The sequence below is a fragment of the Lepisosteus oculatus genome, chromosome 19 (genome assembly GCF_040954835.1).
Source record: "Lepisosteus oculatus isolate fLepOcu1 chromosome 19, fLepOcu1.hap2, whole genome shotgun sequence".
Lineage (NCBI taxonomy): Eukaryota > Metazoa > Chordata > Actinopteri > Semionotiformes > Lepisosteidae > Lepisosteus > Lepisosteus oculatus.
The window spans coordinates 16,416,610-16,429,034 of record NC_090714.1 but is presented as its reverse complement, the minus strand read 5'-3'; the positions used below and the strand labels follow the sequence as shown (position 1 = coordinate 16,429,034).

The window sequence follows — 12,425 nt, the reverse complement described above, 5'->3', positions numbered from 1 at the left end:
TTGAAAACGCGAATAATGTTTTATTTTTAGTTGTATTATTACAGCTGGCATTTGGAAACAAATTTCTCTCTGAGCATCTCTAGAGATCAAGGGGCTTTCTGACACAAGTAGGGATGTATTAAACTCTGCAGGGGCAGTCTGTTTTCCAACATAAAAACTACTAGTTTTCTGCAGAATATGTAATCTGGTATTTACTCCAGAATCATTGATTTAAGTGCTGCAGTAAACCTTTCTTCTAGTTTTTGTTCAAGTTTGGCTCTTATTTATATCAATTTTTTACTGGGGGACCTTTTTTTAAATTAGCTTTCACCCTTTGTAAAAAAAAAGAGTGGAAACAATTTGCAATGGAAACAAAATGAAGTCTGTGACAGAGCCACACTCGTACTACATGTAAATAGATATGTTCAGTTCGCACAAAAAGAGAAAACTGTGATTGTGCAAGATTGCTTTCTTTTATTTAGATAGGAGAGAGGTTAAAGAGAAAAAGTAGCCTAGTGGTAATTAGGGAGCTGCAGGACTGCCCTCATTCAGGTATGCAAGCTGACAGCACACCTCGCGAACAGATACCTTAACAAAATGGACTTAAGTAAAAGTAAAAGATACCTTAACAAAATGCACTGACGCGCTCTGGGAAATATTTGATTCAGTATCCTTCCCACCTGTGTTTCTTCATCAGCAAATGACCACCTATTAAAAAGCAGTTTAGTCAGGAATAAGGGAGCAAATTCTTAATTAGCAAGTTGAGAAAAACCTCGCCTTATGTGTACTGAAGTAGTTGGAATACTGCGATAAACAATTAAGAGTATCCTTGAAGGCAAGAGCAGTTTTTTTTTAGGTGAACACGTACATTATAGTCTTGCTGTGCAGGAGTTAAAAAGAGGCATTTCATTCTATGCGTGTAGTGATGAATACTAGGTTTGTGCATGACAAATGTTCACTTCATTAAATGTGAAATATATTTTTTCCCCACAGTCACTGGAGAGTTACAATAATATTTTCTCAATTTATACTCATAGTATGCTGGTGAATAAAAACCGTACAAAAATACTGATTCAGCAGTAACAATATAGAAGTTTTCATTTTAGAGAGTTATAAAGTGCTGTTGATTAATGATGTTAGATCTGCATTAGTACCATTTCGTCAAGGACAAAACATTCAATTAAAACTGGAAGTGAAATTATTTCCACTTCTAATGTGAACTCATGTGTACTAATGGGTAAATGAACATTAAGTACTATGCTTGCGTAAGTGTAAATAACATAGAGCAACCCAAGAAACAGGGGCACTTCCTTGCAGTAGATTACAAATAAAATAGAAAGTCAGTTGCTCTGATAAATAAAGACTGCCTATGAAAGGAGGGAAAAAAAAAACAACATCTCCAGAAACATACTACAGAGCTTTCAACAACATGCTCGTCCATGTCTCCCGCGGCGCGCAGGGGTAAGACTCCCTTTCCCGCTACTGGAGCTCGTTTTTCCATTTGTCCTCACAGGGAATACCACTCCTACTCGGGCTCACTCCAACCAGGTTATAAGCGAGACGCTAGGACAGTATTAGTCTCATTTTCTCAGAGCTGGAAGGGGAAGGGAAAGTGCGAGAGCTGCGAGCTGGAACGTTTTGGGGGCGGACTCCGCGGGCGCATGGAGGACGGGGCCGGAGACCGGGCGTGGGCCGGTGTTGGGGTAGCGGGCTTGGTGGTTCCGCTCTCCTTCGCTGGTCTACTGCCCCTTCGGTTTCTGGGGCTCGGGGCTTACGGGTGAGGAGTCCGGGTCTGGCCTTGAGGGACTGCCCGCAGGGTCCTGCTTGGTGGTGGAAGAGCTTCACGAGAAGAAACAAACAAACAAAAATGCACCAATGAATCTCTTCCATCCTCTAGCGCAGGGGTGTCGAACTCTCGTACTCCGTTTTGGTAACACGCCCAGACAAACGGATCGCTTGCCGTACCTTCCCCTTACCGAAATCAGCAGCACACATGAGCTGTTTATTTGTCTTGAGCAAAATCCACAGAAACGTGGGCTTAAACGTTTTTTTTTCCCCCAGATGTCGGCTTTAAATTACAGGGGTGGCTCATCAAACAAAGGCACTGTCAGAACCCAAGATGATATCTTGTGTGCTCCTGTCCCCTCAGAGTCAGAAAAAGTACGTTAGGCATATTCAAGCTGGCCAAAGAACAATGATACTGCAGAGCAGGGGAGCCCAGACCAGCTCCTTAGGGCCTGCTGCCCAGGATGGTTTATAGGTCTCTTTCAATCTCCAGCTTTTCAAGAACAAGGAAAGGCTTCAACTTGTCCAATTAAGCAGATAAAAAAAATTCAGTCAGGCATCAGCTGGAAGAAGAACCACAAACCTCCCGACACTCCAAGACAGGGTTATGCACCCCTGCTGCAGCCGAAAGGCAGCCTGTTTGTGTGTGGGAAGTGTAATTTTCCTTTCCAGACAGGGAGAAATTAATTCTCCCAAAGAGATTCTTCACCACCTCCCGCCTCATTGACTTTTGTTTTGCAATGAAACGTCTGCGCCAGCTAAGTGAGGCTGCATCTATTTACCTCTCTGTGCTTGTGAGTTTTCCCAATCTCACTCAGTGGGCATATCGGGAGGAAAAGAAACGCCGACAGCAATCGCAGCGCGCCTCTCCAGCAGCCACAGGTTCAATCTGCCACAGGGCCACACTCAATAAACCGACACTTAAGCTCTGCATACGAGGTCGACAGGTTTACTCTTACGACTCCTTCTTTTGCTTAATAGAATTCATACATGATAAAATAAGGAAGCGGCTCAAAATGCAAAAGAAATTAAATGGAATGGACTGGAAGATAAACAATTTGAGTCACCCCGTTATTAATTCTTAGTTTTTCAACGTGATCATTGAATTTCTATGTAATCAGCAATTACGATACACTTCCAGATATTTTTTCCCTCCACCCATGCAACTCATACAATGAGGGGCTCAGTGTCTTTCCGAATACTCCAGCTGGGATGATGGAATAGTGGAGAAGCACAAGGATCACTCACTGAAGCAGATATGCTTGGATCAATTAGTCACGAGGAGCCCAAGAGAGTCAGACAGGCCACATGGCCTCCTCTTATTTGCAACTACTTATCTCCTTAAAGTTCTCTGATCTCTTGAAAATTCTCTATAGATTACACAGAACAAAAAAGAAAAGCAATTAAAATCATGCTGAATTTATAATCTGTCATACTACCGAGCTTCATCTCTAAAATTGTGTGTTCTGAGAGGCTTCAAACAGCCTCTGTGATCCGTCAGAAAACGAGTGTAATTGCTGCCCTTTCAATTAGCGTTGGGGGTCTGCGGGAAACATCTGTACAGCACACTTAAAGGCATTAGTGGAATCGCAGCTGTGCGACATTACTGTTGCCGACAGAAGAATGAGCAGGGATTATTCCCAGGTGATGGAACAGTGCTTGAGGAAATGTCAGTAGATGTCAAGAAGTACATCGAGCTGCAGAATCAGGAGTACGGAGAATAGCATGGGCATGATGAAGCACATTTAAACGTAGAAGTGAAAGCACACTTTGTGCTCTTAGTCTTTCTTCCGCGGAAGTAAGGACTCACTTAGCAAGCCTTGTAAATAAAAATGTTTTGTTTTTTTTTATTTGCACTTGCCAACTATGTTTGCATGTAATACCATGACTGTCTAACCCTGGTCCTGGTAGAACCGTGTATCGGCAGGTTTTCATTCCAACTCTTAACAAGCTAAATCAATGAGCTGCTGGCTCAACTGGACAGTTTTAACAGCTTCTCCCAGATCTTCAGGTGCTGCCGCTTTAAAGAGATGGACATCCATTAGATAACTTAACACCGGCCATGCAGGACCAAGATCGGACAGCCACCAGCATAAACCATTAACATAATTAGCAACTACAAATAAATAAGCAGAAACCATTTTAATTTCGAGCTCCAGCACATCTTTAGCCTTTTGCACTTGTTGGCAGACAGAAATGGAGCTTTTATGCTCTCTCGCCCGACAGACCTGTAAAGAACAGGGAGAGCTGTCCTCATGCAGACAGCTGGCAGTGCCTAAGGGGTATCGTACCGTTGGCTGTAGTAGTAGTTGAGCACATTGGTGGCAGTGATGTAGAAGGCACCGAGGATGGCAGACACAGCAAAGGCAATGATAGCCAGGCCACAGAGGACACACAGCAGTGCAATTCCCCCGAGAGACAGCAGGAACCCTGGCAGGAACAATGCACAGGTTACTACAGGTGCTGCACTAGTCGGTCATTCTTATTTCCCCTGTTCAGTCACCGTGAAACACACTATCGTTAAACTATCGCCTAATATAGGGGTGCACATCTCCAGTCCTGGGGAGCCATAATGCCTTGTAGGTATCCATTCCTTCTCTGCATTTCAAACATGCATAAAACAAAGACCAAATGTTAACAACAAAATATTGCACTTGCACCGACATTCCATTAAAAAGGCAAAAACACAACCCAAAGAAAACGATGTCAATTTACTCAAGAAAGGACTTGAACTTTGGTCTGTTTTACTGCACAAGTACATGCTATTACTTATTGAATGATATGTACAGTGCAGTTCCAGTGCCATGCACCTAATTCCACTGCAATCCAATCCAACCTTTTGTACTGCAGCAGACACGTTAAAAGGTTTTGCAGTCTATGGAACACTAAGCAAGACTCATGTCAACTGTGTTCCTCATAGCCATGTGCAAAGAGATCCAGGGTTACTACAGCAAAACAAAAACAAAAAGATTTTGTTCTTATGATGCTGCATTAAAAACATGGGTTGCTATTTTGCTCAACAGTTGAAAAACTTTACATAGACAGGTAAGCACAGAACCGTTTGTGCCCTGACATTCCTAAGTTCATTTCCGTTTTGCTCAATACTCCGGCTGATGTGCATTAGCCTTGTAATGGGTGCATTGCACCATAAGATCCGAGTCCTCAATGCAAGAGTGTGATTTTGATACAGGCCTGTAAATCACACTGAATGGACCAGAACGGCCAGGTGTCGAGCTGTACGGTTGAGGTCAGCGACTCACCTTCCAAGAAGACGAAGCCGATGGACGCGGTAATGAAGGTGGTGATGGCAAATGTCATGAAGAGGCCAATGGGCACCGTCGCCATGGCACCAAACACCAGCAGCACCAGGACGAAGAAAGGGTGGCCGTCCAGATACCGGCCCACAGGGGTCTCCATGAACTGTGCCACCTGAGGAGGGATAATGAGGTCACGTGCCGGGTTCTAGTAAGACAGAGCCCACAGAAAGCAAAAATAAGAAGTAACAACAGGAGAGCAGGAGTTAATGCGACACTTCAGATATAAGGAGAGCGAAGGAGGCTTAAACCTATTAAAAGGTCCCAGCTGGACAACAATTCAGTTTCAACTACCCCCCCAATTAAGAAGTACTTTCTTTCTGGGGGGGGTGATAGACCATCTACCAAAGTGGAAACTTTTTGTAAATAAATGTAAATAAAATTCCTCTGCAGCAGCATAATTAGCCAAATTTGTTACAGACGGTAACACGATAAAGCACATTGAAGGCTGCCAACCTAAATTTTCTTTCAAGTTCATATGATAGAAAAACATCTAGACTCCCACTAGTTAGTGTAGCTCTAATCGGTTTCAGGCTGCAAACAAAAAACGCACTTGAGCTTCTGAGAGGCCGTGAACAAATCGATACGGTTCAGACGCACACATTCATCAGAAGCCACGTCTGTATCAAATTCAAAGAGGCATGTAGCGCAAACTGCACCACGAGATCTGTCCAAGTCCACATCTCTACACAATTAACTTCTCATAAGGGGAGAAAGTAGGCAAAATGTGGCCCATCACAGCGCTAACTGCCCGAGACTGTGAAAATCGCACAGTATAATCATCTCTTTCACAGGGTCTTGACAGCTCCGGCACCTGGAGAGCTGGGAGAAGCTGCTAAATCTGTCCAGTTAAGGCAGGAATGAGCTGATTTAACTGGCCGACAGTTGAACTGCATTCCAGTTCAGCTGTCGGCCAGTTAAATCAGCTCAAACCTGCCAAGAACCCAGCCCCTCCAGAACCAGAGCTGGGCAGCCCTGGTGCACAGGAACCTTTATTACTCCTGCTGAAATCAGGTGTGCTCTTATTTCACCCCAGCTTAACACAGAGCCTTACCTTGGGGTTGCTGTTCAGGGTGTACAAAATGGCACTAAAACGGTTCTGTAGCAGCTGCATCTCCTTCGGTAGTGAAACGCCCTGGCTTGGCCACATTTCCTAGAAAAGGGTTATCTGCTGCAGGAGAAAGACACAGCTGCCTGCTGAGAAAAGGATTTCCCCAACTTTCTGGATTACCTGAAGCAAAGTGAAGAAAAAGGGACACTTATAAGACAATTATATGTCATACTGTAATATGTTAGAACCTATTGTTGTTTTAACCGTGAAAATAAATTGAAAACAAAAAGATCAGCTTTCACCATGCCGCCTCAAAAAACCGCCCAAGCACGGCTCAGCCATCGCATATGGACACTGACAACATCCTATAGTTATTCCCTTTATATCACAGTATAAATTACAGTACGTATGGTGCAGTGCTGTGCCACTACTTCTGTTCAGGCAAGAAAATATTCTTGTAGTTTAGAGAGATACATCTTTGATGTCCACTTGCCCAGTTTTGATCACTGGACAGTTAATTAAATCTGACATTGATTTGGAAAAAAAAAACACTCATTACGGCGTACACCCGAAACTACAAGCCGCCCTTGATCTTCCACGAGAGGTATAATAAATCTAAAGTACCTAGCTAATTAAAGTGCTTTTAAAAAGACCTTTTACTGCTTTGCAGATTTTACACCAGAACGGGGCCTCCTCCAAACGCAGCTCAGAAGCGCGAAATGTATATTAAGAGAGCGAAGGCCCCTATCATCTTGCGGCAGATGCCTTTATCACCGTTCAGAGGAGATCGATAAAACGTGTTTTCCCAATTCATCGCTGTATGCGAAGGGTTAGTCTGTACCAATTCGCCATTCGGGTCCTCGGTTTATCGGATATTTCCGGTTCCTTGAGTCATTAACCCAGACTACCGCAGTTAGCTGCCTGTCTGTCATTCTACAAGCGAACTAGATTTATTCAAAGCCGAATGAATTTTTGACTTACCCCGACTTTAACATAAACCCTATTTCCTCCCGTTTCCCACCGTATTTCTGCTGCAATTAAGACCTACACACCTCCCATGTATCCGCTTTAAATGTCTATTTTGTGTCTAAACGTCATAGTTTCCGCCTCCCTGAAACTAGAGCTACCGCATAATTTAAACAGGAGACCAAGGCAGATCCTTTTTAACCTCTTCGTTTCTGGAGGTCGGCAAATAATCATTTATATTGCAACGTCCTTCGAGGGGGCACGCCTGCCCCCACCGTATTGACTAAAACGAATAATGATTGTAATAATACATCAGTGCAGAAATGCTCACTTAACTAAAAGATTAAATGTGATCGTTACGAGCAGCAGTTTAAGCAAAGGCATTTAGCTCGTATAGCAGCTAAAGAAAAGATCAAGAAAGCTGTAAAGAAAAGTGGCATAGGTTTTTAATGTTTTGAAAAAAAAAACTAATTTAAATTCTTGCTCATTTGGCGCAGTTACTAGTTACTACTAACAAGTAAATAGTCCGTATAGCTGGTTGTTATATGTAATGTACTGCACATCCAATCAGACGTCGTCTGTGATTTATGTGGTGTCTGGATAGGATACGAATTATTAATACATAATGCAACTTGTGTGGATTCCGAGTCTTATTGATTAGCCTTTATTGATTCGGGACGGTAACGGAGAACTAAATGACGAGTCTTCAATTAGTGGAGCGGATCTTTACTGGCACATACCTTTGGTGATTTCACTGTTGTCAAAACCCTAAGAAGATTGTGATCCACGTCCTTTGTGCTATATTATAGTCTCAGACGTACTTTCTGCTGTGTCACAGTAGAACACGCGGAGATATTGAAGTGAATTGGGTTTTTAGATCAAAGATAACCGGTGTGTCCATCTTAAAGGAAGCCTTGATTTGAACGGATTCTGCCTGTTTTAAGGATCTGCCAATCCACTCCACACCTGCCTTTAACACAAGGGCAAAATAACGAACAGATTTGGCTTTTCAAAATGCATTTTAAGAACACACGATATGATCTACAACAGGGGTCATAGCAGCTAAAGCAGCGAAAATGTGCCTAGGCTGTGCACAACTTTGACAAAACCTACTTAATGTATTCCTGTCATATCCGCAAAAACCCTCAACATCTTGATCTATTGTTGATTTCAGCTTTTGCAAGTAGTAGTAATGATGTTTTTATTATTAAGTTGATGCACAATTAAGCATATTAGTAATCAATTAAGCATAATTATGCCTTTTTAAGGGGACGAGACTTACAAAGTACCAATTTGTGTGTGATTTATTAACCGTCTGTTTTTCCCATCGAGAAATATTGTAGGATTTAATTGAGAATAAGGAACGATGATGACGGCTCTGTACGAACATTGTTTTAAAATATGCCTCTTCTTCCAAATTAATCATATGTATATTTAATATACCTTTAGTCTTAAGGGTTTCGGTGGTGCTTAAACAATCTCAAAACAGGAAGGCCGGAGAATCTGTATCCCGGCAACTAGTATGCAGTAACCACGGGCAACCTTGGTCCCGGATGTTTACAGTGAAGTTCAACAGATAGCTGTAGGTAACTTTTACAGCTCTGAGTTAAGGCATGCAGACTATTAATAAACTTTGAAATTCTTAATAATGAGCAATATTTTCTTTCTAGTACAAAGTACTATTCGAGCTAGGTGGGCTCCTATAAATTGAAACTGTAGGTTTAAATTCTTAATACAGCCTTTACATGTATGACAGGTAGAAAGTTTTATTTTATACAGACGCATTTCAATATATTTTTGGGGGGACGGATATTTCTTTTGAAAAGTAAAAAAAATACTACTATCAATAATACCTAGTATTATTTTCTTGCTATAATATTGTCTTAAAAGTTAAAAAAAAACTTTTGCTGTAAAATTTTGCCGTTGTCTAAGAATGTTACACGACAGTAGGTTCTGAATATACAAGTATGGATCGATTCTTTAAAAGCGGTAACCGCAAAAACAGTTGTTTCCTGCCAAAAGTGTGATTGTTAATATTTTAAACCTGACCTGGAATACTACTCCTGAAACAGGACAGCGCACAATGGAGATGTCACTGTCGCCACGGCGCTACGAGTTACAGGTAAACTCACCTTTGTGAGGGCAGCCGATCTCGGTTTTCAAGAGAACGGTCTTAGCGTCGAGGAATCAAACTTCAAGTTCCTGAAATAAGTTAACAAATGTAATTTCTGTTTATCCTTCTGGATTGCCTTACCAAATGGAGCGCTTAAAGCAGGTAGGATTCAAGGAAGTGATCTATTTTTTTAAAGAATGGTCCGAAAGAATTGACAACATTAAGTTTGTTTTTAAAGTTTCCATCTTCAGTAATGGAATTAACTCGTTTGAAGCACGTAAGGATTTATTTAAAAGCGTGATGACATTTTTATTTCAGAGTTGAGGTTTCCAAGTTGGGAGGTTTGGCGTGGTGTTTAAGACACATGCTGCATTTGAGCTGTTAACAACATCCTGTGCCACAAACCATTGTATTTGGAGCTGAAACTAAACTAAAAATCCTAAGATCTGGATTTGAAAGGAGGCCATCAGGTTTAATGTCCTGATAACCTTAATGTCTGGATTTAGAGTGAAGCCAGTTTGTTCTCTCTGTATATTTTTCATGTTCACGTACATCTGTACAGGCCACTGTCATATCTGTTTTCCTCTGATATGAGTGCCCTTTTCAGATCAGTATGGATTTTAATTCCTCTTTTGCTGTCCTTCCTTATTCCATTTTTGCATCTGCTGTCTGTCCAACCACATTTATAAGCATTATGTTTACTTGTTTTGTACTTTATGTGCCACCTTCTATTACTTTACCATGATTTTACAGCAGAGATGGTGTTCAGTCAGCCATGAAGAGGTTGCTCTCTGGAATACAATTTTGTTATTTGATTCAATATACAATATGTCGTGACTCTATACACAATATTGCTAAACAGAAATCTCAAGATCACTCCAAAAAATTAGAAAAAGTCACTGAAAAGTGTTGGTACTGATCAATATTCTGTGATTCTGAAGTGGTGTCTCGTAAGCACTTCCCAAGAGAGGGTGACCACTATTACAATTCCAGTATGACAAAGAACCAGATGACACTTCTGTTTGTTTGTTGGTGTTTTTCTTTTCATGAAAGGTTTTAAGGATCTGCGGTACTGCAGGCACCGACACTCAGGCCCACCTCAAAAATTAGTTTGTGGAGGAACAAGCGGGAAATGAAGAAGACCATTGAAATGAATACAGCTGTGCCACTCATGTAAATTTGTGCAGAAAGCAATTTTATGTGAAACACTTTTCCGAAACCAGGCTCTTCAAGACTGGCTCTCGAGATTCAGTCTTTGATTCTGACAATTTTGCCCTTGCAAATATCCTGAAATTGCAAGGCCGTAATATGCAAAACAACAACACAAGTCTTTATAATGTATGATGCCTATGGTTCCAGAAGGGTCCCTTATATATGCAGGGGTAAACCAATGCAGCTTGATAAAATGATAACTTAATGCGTTATTCTAACTAGGGACCGAGAACACCCTCACCCAGGTTGCAACCATTCTGCGTTCATGTTCCTCAAACTTCCATTCCCGCTCGGGAGAAAAACAGACCCCACTGTGTTTCAGCGACCTTCTCGTTTGATTACAGATGGAAGATGACTCCATCCACAACATGAGCCATTCGCGGGGATTACCTGGACTGCCCCCGCTGCCCGTGTCCTCTCCCGCAGAGCCCTCTGAGCTCTACCAGGTGAGCTGCAGGAGCTGACCAGCTCATGGTGCCAGGGCCGGATTGTGGTGTGCGTAGGCCCTCGGCACTTTCACTCCGAAATGTGCAGAAAGAGGAGTAAACGCCAACTGAATGACGTCAATTGACATGATGCACTTTAAACTATTCTAACGCTAACCCACGTGATTGTTGGAGCGTGCACAGTACACCGTAAAACACTGAATAACATTTATTTTAGCGAATCATTATGTTTGCAGCAGTAATTGGTAACTTTATTGGGACAGCCCTGGCTTCTGCCATCCTTTACATAGCACAAAATAGTCAAAAGTATGAAAATAGAGGTGTGTAACACTGTCAGAAATGTTGGTAACGATGGCTCTACCACAACATAAGCCTTCGTTGCATTCGAGGGGGTGAGCTTTCGGTGATGTGCGCTTCAAAGAAGAGGTGCATCTTTGATGAATGGGAAAGAAAAACGGTTCAAATAAAATCTGTGCAAAACTCTTTTTGTAATTCAAAATAAGCGTTTTAGCAGGCTGTAGGAGCTCCAGTGTGACTCTCGCGCTGTAGAATAGCCTGAGAATGTTAATAATAAGCCATCTTTTCAGATGTGCTAAGCCTTTTTATGTGAAATGTGGCAGCACGGTATTGGGTGCTGCAAAGGAGGAATCACATTAATGGGACTTTAATGTGCTGAATAGTAGCATGGTGGGTGCGTCAGATGGTAATTTATATGCTTCAAAAGAAGGAATTATATGATAAAGAAATTGGAATAGTCCTAGATGTAAAGCCTGACAGCCCTGCCTCCACCCCTCTGTCTTAGTTCTCTTTTGTTGCTGTTAATTTTTGTAATTGCTAACTTTTAATTAATTAGTCGACTGGATGTGCATTTCCGTGCACTGAATTGCAGACACTGGAGGGCCATGTCTTCCACATTTTCAAAGAAATTAATTAACACTCGACTCTGTGAGCTTAGGCTGAATGCCCAACTTAATTTGCCTTTGTAAGCGGGCTTACGCCAAGCAGGAGCAATCTGCATTGGAAGCAGGCTGTTATCAGGCCCTGTTTCATTTGTTCCCTTTGTTCTGACTTGCCAGTAAATCGTATCAGGAAGCTCGTTGCAGGCGGGAAGAAGCCCTGGAAGAGAAATTATGAAGGCAGCATCCTAAAACATGCTCCAATTTGTGTGTACCTGTAAAACAGCCTCCACCCCTTCTGCCCTCTTCTGTTTCTCTTTGGCTGTCTGAATCCTACAAAGTCTGCTTTCCGGAAGAAAATTCCTGAAATTTTAAACTGAGTTGATTTGGGATTCCAAACCGGATAAAAGGTTATGGCAAGAAAGAGCATTTCTGACAGCACGTTTTACAGTATTTTTTGGAAATGCACAAAGATAAATGAGGAGAGATACAGGCATCCAATCAGAAAACAACGGAAATACAGTCTTGTACTGTGTATGAAGGGAAATGAACATGCAGTAGTAAATAAAGACAAACCTACAGCAATGTCTTTGTTATCAACCTCCATCGTGATGTGATACTGGCATTGAGCTTTTCTTTAAAGAGACAAATTTAGCTTGGAAG

The 12,425-nt window shown here is 41.9% G+C and overlaps 2 protein-coding genes across 7 annotated transcripts in view; one reads left to right on the top strand and one right to left on the bottom strand.

Moving 5' to 3' along the window:
- Window positions 1-7,287, bottom strand: LOC102687655 (lipid droplet assembly factor 1-A). 4 transcript variants are annotated; one of them, XM_006637335.3, is made up of 5 exons: window positions 7,111-7,287; window positions 6,133-6,309; window positions 5,025-5,193; window positions 4,056-4,194; window positions 1-1,818 (listed from the first exon to the last, which is right to left on the bottom strand). In XM_006637335.3, exons 2-5 carry the CDS (start codon window positions 6,226-6,228, stop codon window positions 1,719-1,721), a joined length of 504 nt encoding a protein of 167 aa, XP_006637398.3. In that variant the 5' UTR covers window positions 6,229-6,309; window positions 7,111-7,287; the 3' UTR covers window positions 1-1,718. The 4 variants fall into 4 exon arrangements, with proteins under 4 accessions (XP_006637398.3, XP_015215551.2, XP_015215549.2 ...); XM_015360065.2 differs by having other exon boundaries at window positions 7,182-7,272; XM_015360063.2 differs by lacking the exon at window positions 7,111-7,287 and adding an exon at window positions 6,971-7,062.
- A 1,371-nt stretch (window positions 7,288-8,658) lies between these two features.
- Window positions 8,659-12,425, top strand: part of dnah3 (dynein axonemal heavy chain 3) — a 52,135-nt gene continuing 48,368 nt past the window's right edge. Inside the window, exons 1-3 of one of the 3 annotated variants that reach the window (XM_069180710.1) lie at window positions 8,659-8,677; window positions 9,168-9,217; window positions 10,765-10,866. In XM_069180710.1, the coding sequence (XP_069036811.1) occupies window positions 9,179-9,217; window positions 10,765-10,866 (141 nt within the window). In that variant the 5' untranslated portion in view covers window positions 8,659-8,677; window positions 9,168-9,178. Of the gene's footprint in view, window positions 8,678-9,055; window positions 9,218-9,245; window positions 9,371-10,764; window positions 10,867-12,425 lie in introns of those variants that run through there. The other 2 variants (XM_069180709.1, XM_069180711.1) reach the window with 2 other exon arrangements.

Excerpts from the sequence above, each read along its gene's own strand:
- LOC102687655 (XM_006637335.3), bottom strand. The coding sequence starts at position 6,228 with ATGTGGCCAAGCCAGGGCGTTTCACTACCGAAGGAGATGCAGCTGCTA. Across the intron at positions 5,194-6,132 it reads CCCTGAACAGCAACCCCAAG|GTGGCACAGTTCATGGAGAC; the intron begins GTAAGGCTCTGT and ends ATCCCTCCTCAG. Across the intron at positions 4,195-5,024 it reads CGGCTTCGTCTTCTTGGAAG|GGTTCCTGCTGTCTCTCGGG; the intron begins GTGAGTCGCTGA and ends TGTTCCTGCCAG.